The sequence below is a fragment of the Cetorhinus maximus genome, chromosome 5 (genome assembly GCF_964194155.1).
Source record: "Cetorhinus maximus chromosome 5, sCetMax3.hap1.1, whole genome shotgun sequence".
Taxonomy (NCBI): Eukaryota; Metazoa; Chordata; class Chondrichthyes; order Lamniformes; family Cetorhinidae; genus Cetorhinus; species Cetorhinus maximus.
Window position 1 is genome coordinate 98,866,868 of NC_135883.1, and position 22,508 is coordinate 98,889,375.

The 22,508-nt window shown below is 42.0% G+C and overlaps 1 protein-coding gene across 1 annotated transcript; it reads right to left on the reverse strand.

The window, feature by feature from the left end:
- Positions 1-565: 565 nt before the first annotated feature.
- LOC144680323 (calcium homeostasis modulator protein 4-like) lies at positions 566-7,725 on the reverse strand. Its single transcript, XM_078541305.1, has 2 exons — positions 7,140-7,725; positions 566-2,107 (listed from the first exon to the last, which is right to left on the reverse strand). The coding sequence occupies exons 1-2, from the start codon at positions 7,686-7,688 to the stop codon at positions 1,712-1,714; spliced, it is 945 nt and encodes a 314-aa protein (XP_078397431.1). The 5' UTR covers positions 7,689-7,725; the 3' UTR covers positions 566-1,711.
- Positions 7,726-22,508: the final 14,783 nt, after the last annotated feature.

Consider the following 22,508-nt stretch of genomic DNA (forward strand, 5'->3'; position numbering starts at 1 on the left):
GTAGAAGATTCCCAGGAGCACAGCAGAAACATTTTGGAGATGTCCTCAAAGCATCACTGAAGAGGTCAAATATCCCTGCTCACTGATGGGAGACCCTGGCTTTTGACTGACTAAAATGGAGAAGGCTTATTTGGAAAGGCGCTGAACACATTGAGTGACTTCATTGGGAAGGTGCAGAGGCAAAATCGAGGCATTGGAGGGAATGCACAAACCTCCAAACAACCCATCTACCCAATCTTTCAAGCACCACCTGCCTGGCATATGGCAGAGCTCACAGATCGCACATTCGGTTATCAGCCATCTCAGAACCCATCGAACCAAAGTAAAAGCAAGTCATCCCCAATCCCGAGGGACTGCCTAAGACGAAAAGAAGTACCTGAGGATAAACCAGCTGTGAACGAGAGGTGAAAATGTGAAAGGGTTGGGGGGGGCTGGGGAGGTAATAATTTTCAATCTTACTACTATGAACATTAATTTTCCTCAATTTCCTGCATATTTTTGAGCAGTGAAATGAATTACAAAATCATAAAGACTCTTACTTGTTAAAAATCGAGATATTTAACGCATGCACATTTTAGATTATAACAATGGTATTTTGTTTACATTTAAATTTACAATTCCTCATGATTAAGTCCTGCTAAATATAACGGCAAATGGCAATTTGCAAAATTTTCTAAATTAGTATTAAAGGGGTCAAAATTCTTCAATTGTTTTAGTGAATATCCTCCTGCAACCTTGGCAGAAATCTTCTTGAATGAGAATTAACCCCACCAAGAGTGAGATATGCAAGGTCCGGCTCTATGCCCAAATTCCCGGGATAGCCTTGTGGTTGCAGAGCTTCTGCCGGGAGGGTGTGGTAGGTGGAGGAGCAAAGGCGAGGGATTCACTAAGCCAGGTGCTGCTCTCCCTTGAACTCAGTTGGGACTTGTGTAGAGTTGGTAGAGATAAACCTGGTCTCAGCAGACACATGACTCTGACACCTGGTGGAAAGGATACCCCTGGAGATCCAGGCAGGCATTGGAGCTTGGACCACTTCTTAATTTTTGTTTTAACACTGCAAGTAACTCCCTGACTGAGAGGATGGGAGCAGGGACCTGGACTTCACCCCAACCCCACTCCCCACCAGATAGCAAGGCTAGAAAGGATAGATCCAGCATGGACATGATGGTCTGCATGGCCTCCTTCTGTGCTACAACCATTCTATGGTTCTATAAGATTAGTTTGCACAATCCTGTTTGAAGCTTGTAATGCTTTAGGCTCACCCCCAACATGTTAAAGGCACCCTCCTCATGAACCCTCCCTTGACCTTTGAAGGGGAGGGAATGGCATAGTGGTATTGTCACTGGACTAGTAATCCAGAGACCCAGGGTAATGCGCGGGGGACCCAGATCACAGAGATGGTGCATTTGAATTTAATAAAAATCTGTAATTAAAAGCCTAATGATGACCTTGAAACCATTGTTGATTGTTGTAAAAACCCATCTGGCTCACTAATGTCCTTTAGGGAAAGAAATCTGCTGTCCTTACCTGGCCTGGCCTACATGTGACGCAATTAGGGGTGGGCAGTGAATGCTGGCCTAGCCAGTGACACCCACATCCCATGAATGAATATAAAAAAGCCCTCACAAACGTCAGCAGGGTCATCAGCAGTGGGTGCAATTCTGTGGTAACTACTAGGATTGCATTCACAAGGAAATTGCAGGCAATTTTTTTATGTTTCAAGCACCACATCATCTACTGGAATATAATGACCATCTGCAAGTGATTCTTCAGACCAAGAGTGCAGGAGACTGTACTGGCAGGGATCATGCTCCAATTTAGCAAACATATTAATGCCAGAGATCATTTTCCAGTCCTTTCTGGCAGGCATGCGGATTTTCTTCACGTTCTTCTCCTCTGAAGTAAGCCCCAAGAATTTCTTGATGTGTTTCAAAGCATACAGTTGAGAATGTTTTTTAACCGTCTTTTGAAAAAGCGCACTTTCATTTTCCAGGTACTCTGCCCAGTAGCTTAGGTGGAGGAAGCTCAGAGGAGAACAACATCTTGGAATACAGATAGTCAGAAAAGCAATGATAGTCACAGAAGCAATTAAAATCCAGCCAGTCACCTAAGGTAAAAAAAAAGGAAAAAAAGTTAGAAATACCTGATTAATCAGAAAGCATTTGCAATCGATTTCATGAAGGTTATTTTAATCTAACTTGCCTGCTGCAGAAGAGATGCAATCATATCCAGTAGAAAATAAAACTAGATGGTGTATAAAATGGCAACTATTTGATTTGAACACTTTGAGGGCAATTTTGAAATTGTATAACAGGCCGACATCATGTTTTACAATCCTCTTGATTCTTCTTTCCATTGAAATTAATGAACATTAATAAATGTAAAGTGGAGAGGGGAAAGGAATGGTGATATTGGGTGAGTCAAGGGAGGAAGTTGTGGATGATGGGGATGGGTAGAAGGTGGTGGAGAGAGTCCGGAAGGTGACACGCACCAGTTTTCAAATCTGACCTTGACCATCAGTTAGTCAGTAAGTGACATCCCTCGAAGTGGGAGGAGGATCTTTTCGGGTGGGTGGAGTTCAAGGTCAGAACAAGTGGCCGACTAAAGAGACACCCGCATAATAATGAGGCAGCTGGAAGTTGACCATACTCAGTTGTGTTCTCCTCTCTATGGTGAAGCCCACACAGCAGCAGGGATGTTCCCAACTCATTGGTCTCATAACCTCGAGATCCCAGTAAGGCTTGGAGCTTTATTTTTATTCAGGCAGCCTTCATGTTTTCGCTACAACCTCAACCCAGGGTGGGATGGAATGTCCGGGGTGAAATATAATAAAAAAAGATGTCTGGGGACTGAGGTCTTTGAGTTCTGCTGTCAGGTGCTTGAATGCGCTTCATAGACACAGTTTGCCACAGTTTTCTTCTCATGTAATTTGTACAGGTCTGCAGCTCCCTGAGGCAGCTCTGCAGCAACTGTCCGCCTTCAGAGAGCTTGTTAGAAGCGTCCACCTGCACCCTCAGTTTTTCTCAGTTCCTGCCCTCTTCCCACCACGCCCTCCCCCCATCCCCCGCCACTGGCAGCACTGAGACTCTCTCAGCGTGCATTTCATGCTGGCTGCCTGTTAATTGGCCAGCCAGCATGAAATCGCGTCGGGGGCTGATTCTGGCCAGAAGTGCATTTCGCATCCATTCCTGGCCTGCCGATCGTGCAGGCCCGATGAGCACAAGATTCAGGCCTATGAGTTAATAGCAATGCTAGCAGCAATATACACAACTTATTATTTTATAAAGCATGGATGGATGAAACAAACTAAGTTCTCACTCATCATGCTGCCAGCTAGAACTTCTGAGCTCTAGCAATGAGTATCTATGATAAGATTGTAGATAAGATTGTAGATTAGTCCACGATAGCTCAGTGGTTGAATTCTGGCTTCCTAGTCAAAAGATTATGGCTCAAATCCCACTCCAGAGACCAGAGTGCAAAATTGAGGCTGACACTTCGGTGCGGTACTAAGAAAGCCTGATTAGATTAGATCTTAAACCAAGGTCTCGTGTTCTCTCTCAGGTCACGTAAAAGAGCCAATGGCACTATTTCAAGGAAGAGCAGGTGAGCTTCCCCGGCATCCTGTTCCAATAATTGTCTTTCAACCAAATTCACTAAAACAAATTATCTGGACATTACCTCATTGCTGTTTGCGGGATCTTGCTGTTTTCAAATTGACTAGCATATTTCCTAAATTATAAGGGTGACTACACTTCCAAACTATTTCACTGTAAAGTGATTGGGACTCACCAGCCTTGTTGAAGCTGCTATCTAAATGCAAATCTTTCTTTTTATGCAAGGGACTAAACCTAAACCCTTTGCCAACTTTGAAGTCCATAAAGTGTGCTAAAATTCAATTTGCACAGTTTTGAAAGGAAATTATGCAATGGAGGTTCCTGATTTTGTTACACATTCAAAAACGTATTTAGAGAATATGAAAAATAGCAAGTTGGCATATTGAAGCATAAACATACAATTTGTCTCTGATTGTAAGAAAAGCCAGAAGGTTAGATCTGCTACATTGGAAAGGAGTTAATGAAGGTTTTCTAAGAGATCAATTAGACCAAAAGTAAAAAAAAAACTGTGGATGCTGGGAAGCTGAAATAAAAACAGAAAGTGCTGAAAATACTCTGCAGGTCTGGCAGTATCTGTGGACAGAGAAACAGGAGTTAACACTGGAGTCAAATATGGCTTCTTCAGAACTGAAGGAAGGTAAACGTGATGTTAAAGTTAAGTTAAAGGGGGGAGAGAGAAGAAGAACAACAGGGAAGGTGTGGGATAGGTAGAGGGTGGGGGAGATTAAATGCCAAAAATGTCATGGAATAAAAGTCAAAGGAAGTGGTAATGGTTGTAGTAAAGAAACACAACATTGGTCCATTGTGAGTGTTAATGGTAGAATAATGAACAGCTCTGTCTGGAAGTAAAAATATGAAAAATAAGATTAAGATTGGCACATGGCAAAAAATAAAACAGAATCAAAATGGGGGACAGAGTTCATGGTCTGAAATTGTTTAACTTAATGTTGAGTGCTGAAGGCTGTAAAGTGCCCAACTGGAAGATGAGGTGCTGTTTCTTGAACTTACATTGAATTTAATTGGAACACTGCAGCAGGCTGAGGACAGAAATGTGAGTGTGAGAGCAAGGTGGTGAATTAAAATAGCAAACAACCAGAAGCTCAGGGTCATGCTTGCGGACTCAGCTGAGGTGTTCTGCAAAGCAGAATTCTAATCTGCATTTGGTCTCTTATGAGCAACGAATACAGTAGACTAAGTTGAAAGAAGTAAATGTAAACCACTGCTTCACCCGGAAGGAGTGTTTGAGGCCTTGGACAGTGAGGAGAGAGGAGATAAAAGGGCAGGTAAAAGTTACACCTCCTGCAATTGCATGAGAAGTTGCTGTGGGAAGGGTCGAAACGTTGGGGGTGATTGAGGAGTGGACCAGAGGGAATGGTCCGCAGAGGGAATGGTCCATTCAGAATGCTGATGGGGGAGGAGAAAATGGGTTTGGTGGTGGCATCATGCTGAAGGTGGCAGAAATGGTGGAGGATGATCCTTTGAAATGGGGCCAGTAGGGTGGAAAGTGAGGACAAAGGAAAGGCTAAAGCATTTCTGCAAGGGATGGGAAAGGGCGAAAGCAGAAATGTGGGAAATAGATCAGCACAGTGGGGAGGAAATCCTCAGCTGAGGATAAAGGAAGACATAACAGAAGCACTGTTGCGGTAGGTAGCATCATCAGAATTTTTGCAACGGAGACGTTGAAACTGGGAGAATGGAATGGAGTCCTTATAAGAGGCAGGCTGTGAGGAAGTGTAGTCAAGATAGCTGTGGAATTATAATGAATATTAGCAGAAGAGGCCCATCCCCAGAAATGGAGACACGAAAGTTGAGGAAGGGAAATTTCAGAGAAAGATCATGTGAAGGTGAGAAAAGGGTGGAATTGGAAGCAAAGTTGATTAAATTTTCCAATTCTGGACGAGAGCAGAAAATGGCACCAATAGAGTTATCAGTGTACCAGAAAAAGAGTTGGGGAGGGGGCCTGAGTAGGACTGGCACAAGGAATGTTCGACACGCCCCGCAAAAATACAGATATGACTAGGACCCATGCGGGTACCCATAGCAACCCCTTTTATTAGGAAGTGAGACAAAGTAAAAGGAAAAATTATTCAATGAGAGAACGAGTTCAGTCAGGTGGCGGATGATGGTTGTGGATGGGACTCTGTTCAAGGACGAAGTCGACAGCCCTCAGATATTCCTGATGGGGGATGGAGGTGTAGAGAGATTGAACATCCATTGTGAAGAGAACTGGGAATTGTTGTACTGATATAGGACATCAGAAGAGTTACAAATGTAGGAGAGAAGAGCTTCACCTGTCCAACCCTCCCTTAAACAGCTTATATTTCACCACATTTCTATTTCTCTTTAGTTCTGACGAAGAGTCATACAGACTTGAAACGTTAACTCTGTCTTCCTCTCCACAGATGCTGTCAGACCTGCTGAGTTTTTCCAGCAGTTTTTGTTTTTGTAGGAGAGAAGAGACTGGACAAGGAGAGAAAAAAAGAGTCAAGTTAGGAGGAAATAAGTCCAGTGGGACAGGAACAGGCTGAAACAATGGGTAGACCAGGGAGATCTGCTTGTGGATTTTGGAAAGGAGGTAGAAGTAGGTTGTTTGGGATTTGGGAAATACGAGGTGGGAAACTATGGAGGGGAAATCTCCAAAGGAAATGAGTTCAGTCACTATTATGGAAACTCTTGAAGGTTGGTGGCGGGCCATGGTCCAGGCTGAGGTCGGAAGAAGTGTCAGAGAGTTAGTGTTCAACTTCTGCAAGGTTGAGGCCAGTACGCTAGACAACAACAGTACTAGTCTCGTTAGCAGGTTTGATAACAATATCAGGGTTAGACTTGAGAGAATAGAATGCAGCAAGTTCAGAGAGAGAAACAGGTTAGAGTAAGTGATTGAGTGGAACAGAGAAATTAAGACAGACAATGCCACCTGGACAGTTCCCTATGAAAAGATGAAGGGCAGTTCCTGCTCTTCTGCTCTGACCTCTCTCCTTCTCACCCAGAACCACAATCGAATTCCCTTGCCCTCACTTTCCACTCCACCAGCCTTCACATTCAAAGCATCACCCTCCACCATTTCCATCACGTCCAGCCTGAAGCAACCACTAAACACAACTTCCCAACAGCACAAATAACCAATAAATACTTAATAGCAAAGTGATGGAAATGCACGAAAGAGCTCAGCACCAAAACAAGTAAGGATAGTGCCTTCAAGTTAGCTTCATATGTCTGATGCAACACTAAATTGTTTGGTTTGAAGCACTTTGTGAGAATGGGCTTCATGTTACATCTGCTAGTTGAGTGAATACCGAACTATTTTTCTAAAGCGGAAAGTCATGCTTATTATTTCATAGGAATGATTCGTTGTCATTACAACATAATCAGGTTGTGAACTTGCTAAATGTAGCAGCTACAACGTGGATGGATAACTGGAAAACAAATAGATTTTAAGTGATTTTATAAAGTGAAATAGCCCGAAATTAAAGTGAGTACACAACCGAAATAGTCAAAAAAATAAAACACTTGTTTAGCCGTACGTACCTGGGACTGAAACAGAAGTGTACGATTGCCTTCATTTCTAATTTCACTGATGTTTTGTATCTCCTTAATGCTCACTTTAGGACAGGGAAAACGAGCGAGAATGTCCTTCCTTTCATGAAGAGTGATATTCTCAAACACTTTCCAGCTGTCAACCGATAAAAACTCACTCATGCCGCACTGGTAATACAAGCCATTTAGCAGAGTAACTGCCATCCAAGTTACTGGAGCGATTACAGCTGTTCCCGTTATGCTGGAGAAGACATAGCAAATTAGTTTGAGATGATTTAGCTTCAATTCGGGGCCATTTCTAAGGCTCATTATTAATTTCCAGGTCAAATTATTAATGACATATCCAAGGATCAACAACACGAGTGCAGGAACCGCAATAAAAGCCAGACTGTAGTATAGATTTAATGTCGGCTTGCAAGGACAACTGAAGGTGTGCAACGTGAATGTTCGCTGGCCTAAGATTGTTAGCAATGAAATTGTTGTATTTAGAATTGTTTTCTGTTTGCCTTTGAAATATGAGGTGAGACCAGAAAGCACCATTTTTAAAATTTTGACTTTCCCCCTTTGCTGCCACAAATACTGCCCAAAAACTGTGCAGTATTGCCGTCACTTCAGCAATGAGACCACAGTGAGTTCAACTTCTTATAAACGCGCAGTGTCACTTCCTTCGTCGAAATCTCTAATTTGCCTATTATTAACACGACAAAATGTTTTGTAATTGATAGGGGACAGGAAATATGTTAGTCTGTCTTTGTACCTTTGAAGGTAATTCGTATTTCTAATCTGACCACTTCTTAACTGCTTTACTGTTGAATGGGCTAATTTCTTATCCACTTTTTAAATTCAAATATGATCCTGCTTCAACAAGGAGAGTAGTTTGCAAGGACAAATGACTCAATGGTGATCGTCAACAGGAAAATGGGGTCCAGTATAAATTGGTTAAAAGCTCGTTTCAAAATACTCCATGTTTTTATTTCAGATTTCTAGCATCTGCAATATTTTGCTTTTATTTCAAAATGCCTCATTTGGCACTCATAATGACAGAGTTTACTTTGTACATAATATATTCACATCAGGAGAAACTTCACTTATTTGGGTTTTTTTTTGAAGGTGGCTGATTCAAGCGCTAAAGGGCAAGTGCCTATTTTTCCTCCTGTCTGCTGGATTGGCCCAAGAGAAGATGTCCATATATGACTACTATGAAAATGAAAGACACCAAGCACCAACTTTGGCTGAAAATCCTCAAGCCATGATCCCATTCAATTAAGGATTTCAACCACCGCTAATGACTGTGTTGGAGTATGGTGGATCAGTGAGGTGGTCAACTAATTTAAATAGTCCCAATAGGTGGCCTTCCCACTAAAGACACACCTGGGGTTTCACTCACCATCCTGACTTGGAAATATATCGCCATTCTTTCACTGTCACTAGGTCAAAACCCTGGAATTCCCTTCCTAACAGCACTTACACCACATGGACTGCAGCGGTTCAAGAAGGCAGCTCACCACCACCTTCTCAAGGGCAATTAGGGATGGGCAATAAATGCTGGCCTAGCCAATGAGAGACCAAGTGTGAAAAAGTGCTTTTTTCACTCCTTTTTTTAGTCAAGCTCTAATTTTATTGTGTGCTCAGTTGTTTTAGATGCCCACCAGATAGGAAATCATGTCATCTACCCTATCAAACCCCATCATCATGTGAAAGATCTTATTTCTGCTTCTCAAGCCCACACTTCCGACTACAGCACTTGCACCACTTCAATAATGTGAGGCTGTGACAATGAAATTCAGGCAGTTCATTTGATCAGCTATAGCTGTGCAAACGAATCAAGGAATTATTTTAGTTATGTGTCTTACTCGATGGAAACAAGCAAATACGTTTAATATATGTCTCAGTGAATTCAGAGCAGTAAATTAATTATATAATGTAATGGTGAGTCAGTGGAATCAGCCAATTAATTAATGTGCTGCTATGTGAATGAAAGCCAGAAAACTCATTTGATAACTATTTGGTCTCTCATGGTGTTGCACACAGGTGAAAATTGGCATGTAGATGCTATTCAAGTCCTGTTTGAAAATCATATATTCTGCCCTATTTTAAATGCCACTTTGATGTTACTGTATCATTTTTAGTTAAAGAGCAAAGCTGACAACCATTTGGGAAGCAGAGAAGTAGAACTGGCTGAAGCACTTCACTATTATAGGTGAGGAGCTGGAATACACAAAATCATCATTATCACAGTTTGACATCTTTACATTGGCAGTCTGTTATAAATTTGGACGTATAATGAGAAGAGTATTTTAATAAATGTTTTATAATGAGAAGAGTTGAAATAAAAGTTGAACAAAATGTTAGAACAGAAAGAAAGTCTTTGACTAACATGATGAGATATTCAATATATTACTAACCAATCTCCTTAGATTATGGACGATTTGTTAAGTGCTGTCTTCAGATAAAGTGACATTAAAAGATGAGGGATAATTGGACATGGCTGAGAGAATATTGTGACAATGGAGATGAGGAGCGAAGGTAGAACAGAATTGATGGATCAGAGGGGTAAGAGGAGAAGGAGAAAGGAGAAGAGGTGGGGGAAAGGAAGAATGGGAGGGAGAAAGGGGGAGTGAGGAGAAGGTAAATATAGAAGGGGAAAAAGCAGGAAGGTCTTCGAGGTGTAATAGGCAATGGAATGACAAGGTAAGGGAAGTAGGAGGAGAGGGAAAGGGTACAGAGAACTAAGAATGTGGCCAGGGCTTTGAAAAAGAAAAATGGGCCAAAATGTGCTGGAGTAGGGACTGTGTCCAGTTATTTAGATATTTTTCCTGCACTATTCAGTAAATTTCTAGAAGTGTGAGCTGATAACAGTACAGTGAGAGCATCTGGGACCTAGGTGAACAATGGGACCAACTGTGCTCCTTAACCAATGAGATTAAAAGACTGGGGGTGTCATGACCATGGATCATAGCCCTAAATTACTTATAGGCATATTGAACTTTTACGTAAGGCATGTGTTTTTTTTTAAAAAGGACATAAAAACAAAAGCTAACTGACACTGTAAAGTAACCACTTGCTGGAAAATTTCTATGTGGATCATACTTGATCAGCTAGTCCTTTAGTTAACTAAAAAGGAATCGAGGCCTGCTTCAGACAGAGACGCTTCAAAGGAAGAGATGCAATGCAGAAAACTGAACTGTAATCTCCTGTGGTTGCGGACATAATAGAGGTTGATTACCATCTCAGCTCAAACCATCCCTATTGAGTTTTATTCCAGACTGTGGATATGATCCAAGTTGAAAGGAAGCATACCTGGGCGAAAGACAGGTTTGATCTCTTTTTCTCTTCCAGGAATACACAAGAAAATGGGTTAAAAATCCAATTTCAACCCTGGTCTCTGTGTGCTAATTTTGGTGTTCCAGGCCTGAGGTGCGAGGGTGTGCTGTGAAGGTCACAGCTGAGGAACATCAACTAGGCATCCCTGTGCTTACAGGTAAAAAAAACTCTCTCCGATTGCTGGAAGCAAATCACAAGTCAGCAAAGCCACAGTCAAAAATGAAGCAGGACAGCTCCTTTCAGCGAGCTAGCCTGCAGAGCCAAAAATCTCCAAACCATCTGCTCAACTGCCCAAAGTCAGCTCTATTGGAATCACCCAATTTAACGGCTGCAATATTTTATCATCTACTCCTCATGGACCAGCCAAAGACTGATTTGAGTATCTTTTTAACTTTTATTTCTGGACTCACTTCTCATTTCTAATCTGTGTGTGTTGAATTTTTTTTTTTCTCGCATTTTAATAACTAACAAACTCTCTTTTTTAACTCAAGAAAGCCTGTTTAAGTTGGCTCCTTTTAAAACATAAATACATTTGGGCTGGAAAAAGGTATGCATGAGGGAAGGGATCCTCTTTAAATTTCAAATCCTTGTTGCAACCAACCGAGGGGGTTGAATAAAGAAAGGGAGCCAGCTCATTCCTCCTCACCTGGGAGCATAACAATTTGAGGTATCTTGTCCAGAATCATAACAAATTGGGGGACCTAGCCCGGAGACCAGTTGTAACAAATTGGGGGCTCGTCTGGGATTGTTCCCATAGATGAAACAAAAGAATTAGAGTAGGGAAAGTAAATTGTTCCTTTGAAACCAATTTTGAAAAAAGATGCGAAAAGGCTTTCTTGTGTCTACACTGTTAAAGTGTAGGAATGTCCATATTTAAAGCCAATGCTCTTCTAGGAGAATTAGGGGAAGTTACTTTTGATGATTTAAAAGTTCTGTCACTCAAACAGTTAAAAGGTTTAGTGAAGCACTCTGCCTGAAAGCCAGAAAACCCGAAATTTTACAAGGGGTGGCCAATGATCTACAGGTGGAAATTGGGCACAATGAAATGGGTAGAATAGCAGTAGAGAGATTAAAATTGGAGCAGCGGAAATTAGAATTTCAGGAAAGGGAAAGAGAAAGAGGAAAAACAGGAATGGGCATGAAGAGAAGAGAGAGAATTTCAGGACAGAGAGGGGGAAAGGGAAAGAGAGGAAAGGGCATGGAGAGAAGAGAGAAGTTCAGGATAGAAAGAAGGAAAGGGAGTTTAAACTAAAACAGCTTGAGCTGAGGGCAGGAATCCTACTGTGTCCCTTGAAGACACCACTCGCTCAGACTTAAGGGCTGAGGTAGCCATGTTTGCTCATTTAATCCCTAAGTTTGATGAAGCAGAGGTGGAAGCTTTCTTTATCTCTTTCGAGCGGTTAGCACAGCCATTAAAGTTTTCAGTCCAACATAAGTCCTTATTACTGCCGAGTAAACTTTCAGAGAAAGCTCACGAGGTTTACTCCCTCTTGTCTGAGGAAAGTGTCACTGACTATGAGGCAGCAAAAAGGGCTATTTTAAATGCATACCAGTTAGTGCCAGAGACGTCCCATCAGAAATTCCCTATCCTCAGGGAACAGCCTGACCTGGAATTTGAAAGGCTTATGCAACTTGCTTTTAACCAGTGGGTGTGGGCACTTAGAACAGAAGCCACTCACGAATATGTCCATGAAATAATCCCCCTTGAGTTTAAAAACTCCATGCCCTTCCCAATAAGAACACACCTAGAGGAAAAGAGGGTAACAGGGGCTACACTGGCTGATGATTATGAGCTGATCCACAAACCCTCATTCCAGAAGAGACCCTCCCCTAGTCACCCCCAACCAACTGGGAAGGATAGGGATAGAGAGAGTGATAGGAAGTTGAGCACCCATGGGACAGAGGGAAATGCTGGGGGCTCTCCGCAGGACAGAAAGGGTGGTGCTGAGATGAAAAATAAGGTCAAGAAGCCTGTGTGTTTTAACTGCCGGCAGGTAGGGCACCCCTGGGCCAACTGCTGGAGGTTACAGGAAGAACCAGTGGGATTTATCGGGGCACATACCCCACGCGCAGAGAATGTGAATCAGTCAGAGAGCATAGCAGACCAGGCTATGGCTCTGACTGTGGTTGTGAATCCCTGTAGAGGCACTCCTGAGAATGGGGATGAGGTTAAACAAAATCCCTGAGAGTTACAAAGATCTTGTATCCGAAGGAAGGCTAGCTACATATCTCCAGGGTGAGGCAAGTAAGCCTGTGGTGATACTGAGGGATACAGGGGCCAGCCAAACTACTGCTGGGAAAAGGCATGACCTTCCCACCAGAGAGTGCAGTAACTGCCAAGGTGTTTGTAAAGGGGATTGAAGGAGTTTACATGCCCATCCCCTAATACCAGCTGTATCTGGAGTGCGACCTTGTGTCAGGACCAGTGACCATGGGCGTCATAAACAGTTTGCCTGTGGACAGGGTTGACCTGCTCCTCGGCAATGACTGGCGAGATCAAAGGTGGTATTCCCAGTGGTCTCAGAGAAACCCACTCAGTTCAGGGAGACAGAACAACTGCAGGAGAAAGTGCCTGGCAGTTTCCCTGACTGTGTGGTAACACAGTTTATGGCCAGACAAGCTCCGTCAATGGAGGCAGAAGTGGCACTGCAGACAGTCTACGGCCTGGTTATCTGAAACCTTTTTCAGGAGTCTAGAAGATCCTGAGGAGGTAATAAATAGGTCTCCCTTGGTAGTGGCCCAGCAAGCCGACCCACTATTAAAAACATTAGTTCCGATTGCACACACTGAAGCTGAAGCAGAAGCAGTCCCTGAATGTTACAACATTAAAAATGAGGTGCTGATGAGGAAATGGAGGCCCCCTCTCACAGACCTGCTAACGAGGAGTGGACAGTGATCCACCAGGTAGTGGTGCCGCCGAGGTACCACAGGGAAATATTACGGCTAGCTCACAAAATTCCGCAAAACCCAAGGCTGCATCAGCCAGCATTTGCACTGGCCACACCTCCACAGGGATGTCGTGAGGTTTTACAGAACCTGCCACACCTGCCAGGTTGTGGGAAAACCCCAAACTGCAATAAAACCTGTACCTATGATTCCTGTGCTGCCATTTGTGGAACCATTCAGCAAGGTGTTAGTGGACTATGTGGGGCCCCTACCCAAAACAAAAGGGGGCCTACCCTGATATCCTTACCATCATGGATGTGGCTACCTACTTCCCACAGGCTGTTCCCCTGAGAACCATATCTACCAAAACAGTGGTGAGGGAATTGACCCAATTCTTTACCAGGTATGGTCTACCCACTGAGATCCAGTCAGATCAGGGCTCAAATTTCATGTCCAAAATATTTTAGGAAGTCATGGGTAACCTGGGTGTGACCCAGCTGAAGTCTTCAGCATATCGCCTGCAGTCACAGCGGGCACTAGAATGGTACCACTAGGCTCTAAAAACAATGATCAGGGCATACAGCCACCAGTACCCCCATGACTGGGATAAAGGACTAAGTTTTCCTCTGTTCACTACCAGGGACTTACCCAATGAGTCCACCGGTTTTACTCTATTTGAATTAGTTTACAGGCACCAAGTGCAAGGGTCTCTGAAATGAATCAAGGAGAGGTTTTTAGAACAGAAGGTGGAAGTCTCCATGTTACACTACGTAACAGTGTTCCGGGAACGACTCGAGAGCCTGTGATGTGGCCCGAGAACACTTAGAAATACAGCTATGAAGAAACAGGCAGACAAACTTACCAGGGCCCGAACCTTTCAGTCAGGAGACTGTGATACTAATACCAGGTGAACTCTTAAAAGCCCGGTTCAGTGGCCCATACAGAGTAGCAAAGAAGCTCAGGGAAGTAAACTATGTAATTGAGACCCCAGATCGGGGAAAAATAGGAAAGGCCATGTCATGTCAACATGATAAAGCAATATCACAGCCAAGAAGGGGACAAGCAGGTAATGGCCTGTTCCATTGCCACTGACCTATAGGATGAGGGCAGCAGTGGGGATGAATTGGAGGGAGATGTGGGTGAGGCCCACATTGAACCCCTTACTTCCTGTTTAGCCAACACAAATACTAGCAAACTTAGGCTCCCTATTCACCCACCTAAGTGCAGAACAGCAAGCAGACTCGACAAGGCTGCTCATTGCATTTAAAGGCTTATACAGAGACAAGCCAGGCTGCACCACACTAGCTCTACATGATGTGGATGTGGGAGAGGCCCCACCCATAAGACAACATCCCTCTCGTCTAGGCCCAGAAAAGGTGGCCCAGGGCCGGGAGGAGATTAACTACATGCTGGAGCACCAACTAATAGACCCAGCAACGGTAGCTGGAACTCCCCAGTTGTGTTCATGCCCAAGCCAGATGGTTCCTCAAGGTTCTGCATTGAAAAGTTAATGCTGTGATCCGAGTTTACTCCTACCCGATACCCCAGCTTGGAACACTGCATAGATAGGGTAGGTAAAGCAGCCTACATTACAAAGATAGATCTACTCAAGGGATACTGGCAGGTTCCCTTGACTGCCTGCGCAAAGGAAATCGCTGCCTTCGTAACTCCAGACAGGTTATACCAGTGTTGAACCATGCCATTTTGACTCTGAAATGCCCCAGCCATCTTCAAAGGCTGATGAACCAAGTAGTGGCAGGTTTTGCCAATTGCATAGTGCACCTAGACAACCTCCTAGTGTACAGTGACACCTGGGAAACTCACTTAGAGCAACTGGAAGCCCTCTTCCAGAAAGTACGGTCAGCTGACCTAATGGTCAATCTCGCAAAGAGTGAGTTCGCTAAGGCTTATGTGACCTATCTAGGACACATAGTGGGTCAAGGACAAGTACTGGCTAGGGCTGCAAAAGTACAAGCAGTACCACAGTTCCCTATTCCCACAACAAAACGTGAAATCATGCTTGGGGATGTATGTGTTCTACCGCAAGTTCATCCCTAACTTTAGCACAGTAGCCGCCCCGCTAACAGGCCTACTACAGAAAAAAAGCAAAGGTACTATCGACTGAGAAATGCCAGACAACTTTCAAAAAGCTGAAAGCCATTTTAATAGGTGAGCCTGTGCTTGAAGCTCTGAACTTTAATCAAGCATTTAAAGTAGCCATCGATGCGAGTGACACCTTCAGGAAGACGAATCAGGGATAGAGAGACCAATCAGGTAATTCTCCAAAAAACTAAACAAGCATCAGAAATAGTACTCCACAGTGGAGAAGGAAACCCTCAGTTTAATACTGGCTCTCAAACACTTTGAGATATATGTCTGAAATGGATTCAGAGGGACCACAGCCTATACTGATTGCGACACTTTAACCTTTGTGAAAAAGTTTAAGACACATAATGCCAGGTTATTCTATTGGAGTTTGTTTCTCCAACCGTACCACCAAAAAATCACCCACATTGCTGGGAAATCAAATGTGATTGCAGACCCCCTGTCCAGAACTTAGAGACCCAGTAGGAACTGAAGAGATAACATAGACCAAGGCTAGGCGAATGAATCTGTGTGTGTGTGTTTGTTGTTTTATTTTTTTCTCTCCTTTTGTAATGAAATAAGAATGAATCTCATTTCATTCGTCATATGAGGGAAGTGTTATGGCTGCGTATCATAGCCCCGAATTACTTACAAAAATATTGAACTTTTAAGTAAGACGTGTTTTTTTTTTAAAAAAAAGGACATACAAGCAAAGGCTGGCTGAGGCTGTAAAGTAATCACTTACCAGAAAATTCCTATGTGGATTACATTTAACCAACTAATCCAGAGAATAGCATGTCGCACCTAAAAAGGTGTCAAGGCCTACATCAGACAGAGATACTTCAAAGGAAAAGATGCAATGCAAAAACTGAACTGTAATCTCCTGTCGTTGTGGATTTAATGGAGGCTGATTACCATCTCAGCTCAAACCACCTTCTGTTAAGTTATATCCCAGACTGTGGACATTATCTAAGTTGAAAGAAAGCAATTCTGGGAGCAAGACATTTTTTTTTTCCCTTCCAGGAATACACAATAAAAAGGGTTAAAAAGCCAACTGCAACTCTGGTCTCTGTGTGCTAGTTTTGGTGTTCCAGGCCTGGTATACAAGGGTGTACTGTAAAGGTCACAGCTGAGGAACATCAACTAGGCATCCCTGCGCTTGCAGGTAAAAAAAAAATCTCTCTGATTGCTGGAAGCAAGTCACAAGTCAGCCAAGCCACAGCCGAAAAGGAAACAGGACAACTCCTTTCAGCTAACCTGCAGAACCAAGAATCTCCAAACCAATTGCTCAACTGTCCAAAGTCAGCTCTACTGGAATCATCCAACTTAACTGTTGCAACATTTCATCATCCACTCCTCACAGAGCAGCCAAAGATTGATTCATATATGTCTTTAATTTTTTTTTCTGGGCTCATTTCTCATTTCTAATCTGTATGTATGTGTTGCGTTTTTATTATTTTTTTCTCACATTTTAGTAACTAATAAACTAGCTCTTTCTTTAACTCAAGAAAGCCTGTTTAAATTCACTCCTTTTAAAACATAAGTACATTTGGACTGGGAAAAGGCATCCATGAGGGAAGGGATCCTTTTTAAATTAACCTTGTTGCGACCAACCGAGGGGGTTGAAAAAAAGGAGAGTCAGTTCATGCCTCCTCACCCGGGAGCATAACAATTTGGGGTGTCTCATCCGGAACCACAACAAATCGGGGGGCCTTGCTCGGAACCGGTCGTAACAAGGGATATGGGGAGCCGTTAGGAAAATAGAGTTGAGGCAGGGGATCAGCCATGCTCATTTTGAATGGCGCAGCAGGCTCAAGGGGCCATATGGTCTCCTGTTCTTCTTTCCTATTGAGAAAGAAACAGGAGAGAAACTGAGAGGGTGAATTTAAGTCAAAATGGGTACAGAAAGAGAGTGAAAGAAAGATTAGTTTGAGAGAAAAAAAGGAGCTAGAAAGGAAAAGTAAGAGGAAAATTTAGTTTAAAATTTTGACTTTAAACCTTGAACAGCAAGTCACAATCTGAATGGATGAGACTGCTCATTTTCAATTGTGCATGTTTTGGGCAAGAGGGGTTGATAGCCATTAACAATCATATCATTGAAAGGGTACCTGCACTGCTAATTACTAGACTTAACTTTCTGTGGCATGTTAAATGGGCAAAGAATGTGTAAATCGTGCAAATTCATGAAACTCATAGGAATTTTAAGAGTGAGATGTTATTATGAAGTTAATGGCAGAGTGGCACAAATCATTCAGCAACTTGCAGTGATTGGCAAAGCATTTCATTTGTAGGCCCATTTACCCACACAGCGTGGGCTGTTCACGTGCCATTATTTTTTCAACTGAGGAGCTGAATCATGTGGCTGAGAAGTCTGCAGCCTGTGAGAACCAAACATCTTCATTTAGAAAAGGGTGGAAAAGTAGATTTTTTTTTTATTCATTGGATGTGGGCTTTGCTGAGCCAGCATTTATTACCTATCCCAACTGAGTGGTTTGCTAGGCTATTTCAGAGGGCTTTAAGAGTCAACCACATGTGGGTCTGGAGTCACATGTAGGCCAGATTTCCTTCCCTAAAGGACATTAATGACCTAGATGGGTTTTACAACAATTGACAATTAGACTTTTAATTCCAGATATTTATTGAATTCAAATCCCACCAGCTACCATGGTGGGATTTGAACCTGGGTCCCCAGATCATTATCCTGGATCTCTAAACCACTAGTCCAGTGACAATACCACTATGCCATTGCCTCCCCATAAGAATGCTCCAATGGCCACCAAAAGGGCATAACATTAATCAATATCACATTTTATGAAGAGAATGAAATCGTCAAAATAAATGCATTTTGCAAGTTTTTTAAAAATTGAATGGCTGCAAAAGGTTTATTATTTATCTTCTCCACAGTTGAATAAAAGCAAGGTGATGGCTGAATTGACATGGATATTTGGAATTTGGCAATCAGTTTACAGGTAGTTCCTGTATGACAACAGACAGTTAAGTGGTGTAGACAGGCAATGTGCACGGCTTTAAGTTCTTTGAACTATTATAAAAACCCCATTCCATCTCAGCTCATTTTGCTTATTGACTAATCCACTCCCCCCAAGATACTTGCTAACCACAGTTTTCCTTTCCCCATAAGTTACTCAATACAGCTCAGTTTTCCGAGGACAGCTCTGAAGAAGTCATACAGGCTCAAAACATTAACTCTGTTTCATCTCCACAGATGCTGCCAGACCTGCTGAGTTTTTCCAGCATTTTCTGCTTTTACCTCAGTTTTCCTCTATTTACAACTCATTTCTCTACATTAAAAATCATTTCCCAGATCTTCGATTCTTTCTAACTATTCTCTTCTTTTCTGAAACTACTCATTGCCCCCGTATATTTTAATTTATTCTCTTCCACTCATCACTTCTTTTCTTTTCACCTCCTCTGTTCTCCTCTCTCCACCTTTCGTCTCTTCCCTTCCTCTGCAATTTTTTTGTCTTCCACTCTCTCATCCCTGTTCATCTGTTTCTCTTACCTTCTCTCTCTTCGTCCTATTATTCTTTCTGAACCCACTTGGCCTAAAAACTACACATTTTCCATGCAATTTTTTAAAAGGAGTGCAGTAATTCTCCATACATTTTATATAAAAATTTCTTGTGACCAGTAATTAAGTAGCTTTTAGAAAACAGTTACTAATCATCACACAGTTAACATACCAACACAAGTATGACAATAGATGTATGATGTTGCCTAATAACATCACATATCCATTTCCTTATAGAACACTATGGGGTAGATTTTCATATGACTGCTTTCATTGGCCTTTTCATATTGCTTACAAATGCCCCTCATGACCCCATAAAACTCATTTAATGAACCTTTTTCCTCTCCTACTGAGTGGTTTCCAGCGATTCCTTTTAAGGACTACTGATTAGCCTGATCAAAGCGCATGGTGCATGTCTCACCTGTTGTAACTTCAACAGTGGGGTACTATTGATATCTTAGGACTCTGATTTGCATGGGCTAATGAGATTTCTGCTGTTCATGTTGAGAACCTTGGCTCCTTTCATTTAAAAGCCCCAACCAAAATGTTGGTGAGCTGGACATTGGTAGGAACGAGGCAGTAAGTCCTGTGCTGCTTTTTTAATTGTAGTACTTCCCATTCCTGCCTGGCACAAGAAATGGAGATCAGCCCCTGTGTTAGCTGACTGTCAGCAACTCCATGGGAGAATCATTTGTCTAACAGCAAGAGTAGTGTATTCATGTGTTTACTTGTGCACATAATGTATTGGACTTCATTCAGACTGAGAAGTTCACTTTAGAGATAGCTTTCTCTATTGCATTTGCAGTTCTTAATTAAATATTATTTTTAATACAAATGCTATATGAAGTGACCAATGTGAGAAAGCCATGCTTTAGAATCATGCTTTTTAAGGGAATTGAACCTAGTATTCAAATTTTGCTGCTATAACACATTTCTATATAACCTCGGGTACCATATTTTAGACTCTAAGTGAACCGTAGCTTGCATATTTGCTTGTAACTGCATGGAACTAGACTGGAATGGTTAAAACCAGCACATAACTGAAAAGGTGTCTAGATGTTAGATAATTCTTTTACTTAGGAATGTTATAGGTTAGAAGCTAACAGTAGATGGCAGGGACCAATTAAATATCATTTACATGCCCTGGTAACTGGTCTATTGGCTCAAATGTAAAGGAGAGGACTAATTAACTTTTTAGGATATAGAAAGGAAGTTGAAACCATTTTTGTTGCAACGGAGAGAAGAAAGATCCTAAGGGAAGGGATTGCCTACCCAGAATCAGAGAACTACAGAAGTTTGACTAGAAGTCTGAAGAAACCACAGAATCTGAGAAGTCTACAAGATGCATCCAGCCTGGGTTTTTATGTGCTCTGTTGACTATAGCTGAAACGGGAAGTATAACCTGTAAAACTGTTAATTATTGCGTGGTTTGTTAGGTGATATTTTATGCATTATAAATCCTTCCACTTTGCTGTCTTGCTGTCAGCTTATTCATCATGCCCTAAATCCTTACACAAAAAGCATGCCTTAGGGTTTTAATAGCAGAGGACTGAGATGTTAATTTAAACATTTTTCAATTTCACACCTCCCCATCACTTAAGAGTTAATCACCGACCATACAACCATCAAATTTCAAACTTCACACACTGAAAACAACTGAGAACCTGACACACAAATATGAAATTCTATTGATACTTTTAATATATTATCCATTAACAAAATATTGGATAAAAGTTATATTCAATGCTTCACAAATAGAAAAATAGTCTGCAATTTTTATACCTATACACATTTTAAATACGTTTTAGTATGTTTTTAGTATTTTCCATATCTATATTTGTTATAATTTCATATTTCTGAATCCTTTACAATTAAATGAAAACCTTCCATTTAATTCTTATTTATTGTTGCTTTCATTTTTAAAGTAATTTCTTTAATGCTTCACAATGACACAATCTCCATTGTGTCATTTTAATCCTTCTGTTCTATCGGTTTCCTGTGTGCAATGTCACAGGAAATCAGCCACTACACATACATCTACAAATGTTATACTGCCTGCAATTTTAATGAACAAACTTATTTTATTTATAGCTGTCCAATGTTGCCTTTGGCATCAACACAATGACCACAGAATCTTCTGCCCATTCATTCTGCCTGACTTCTGTAGCTCCTGAATAGCTTCCCCAGTGAATGTCTCATACCATGTACAGCTCTGATCCACAGTGCGTACACCTCTGCTAGTTACTCAATGATTTTGCATTGGCCTATTTTATATATATAGGCCCTGCTTTATAAAATATATATAAATTCTGCTCGCTCAATTTTGTAAGGATATATATAGCATTGTTGTACACTCTTTTAAAAAAGAGTCAAGCATCCATGGTATTGCACACAGAAAGTCCTGTTGGGTTGGGCGGTTCCAAAACCTTAATTGTTACAAAAACGGACTAGCAAAAGGTTCAGCCATGGGACTACCTTATTGAGATAAAGTCTGATCACGTTTATTAAATTCTCAGATAAGCTTTAGCAATAAACTCAGGCAATAATTTACAGTCTAACATAGGCTATATACTTCCTGTACAATGATATCTCTTCATTCAGTTTTTGGTCTTCAGGCTTTTAAAAAAATTCATTCATGGGATATGGGCATCGCTGGCTGGTCCAGCATTTATTGCCCATCCCTAATTGCACTCGAGAAGGCGATGGTGACTCACCTTCTTGAATCACTGCAGTACGTGTGGTGTAGGTACACCCACAGTGCTGTTAGGAAGGGAGTTCCAGGATTTTGACTCAGTGACAGTGAAGGAATGGCGATATATTTCCAAGTCAGGATGGTGAGTGACTTGGAGTGCAACTTCCAGTTGGTGGTGTTCCCATACAACTGCTGTTCTTGTGCCTTCTAGATGGTAGAGGATGTAGTTTTGGAAGACACTGTTGAAGGAGCCTTGGAGAGTTGCTGCAGTGCTTCTTGCAGATGGTGCACACTGCTGCCCAGTGCATCAGTGGTGGAGAGAGTGAATGTTGAAAGTGATAGATGGAGTGCCAATCAAGTGGGCTGCTTTGTTCTGGATTGTGTCAAGCTTCTTGAATGTTGTTGGAGCTGCACTCATCCAGGCAAGTGGAGACTATTCCATCACACTCCTGGCTTGTGCTTTGTAGATGTTGGACAGGCTTTAGGGTGTCAGGAGGTGAGTTAGTGTCCGCAGAATTCCCAGCCTCTGACCTGCTCCAGTATTTGTATGGCTGGTTCAGTCAGCTTATGGTCAATGGTAATCCCCAGGATGTTGATAGTGGGGGATTCAGCAATGGTAATGCTGTTAAGTGTCAAGGAGAGATGTTTGGATTCTCTCTTGTTGGAGATAGTCATTGGAGTTTTTCTAAACTCTAGTCAAATTAAAGCCAAATGTTTTGAACAATTCAAACGGGATTTCTGCTAGATATTTTCAAGGCGAAAGCTTACCTCTCACAAAACAAATAGTTCCTTTTGCACAGTTGTAAAAATAAATTTTAAACAAGGATAACACATAAACCAGCAA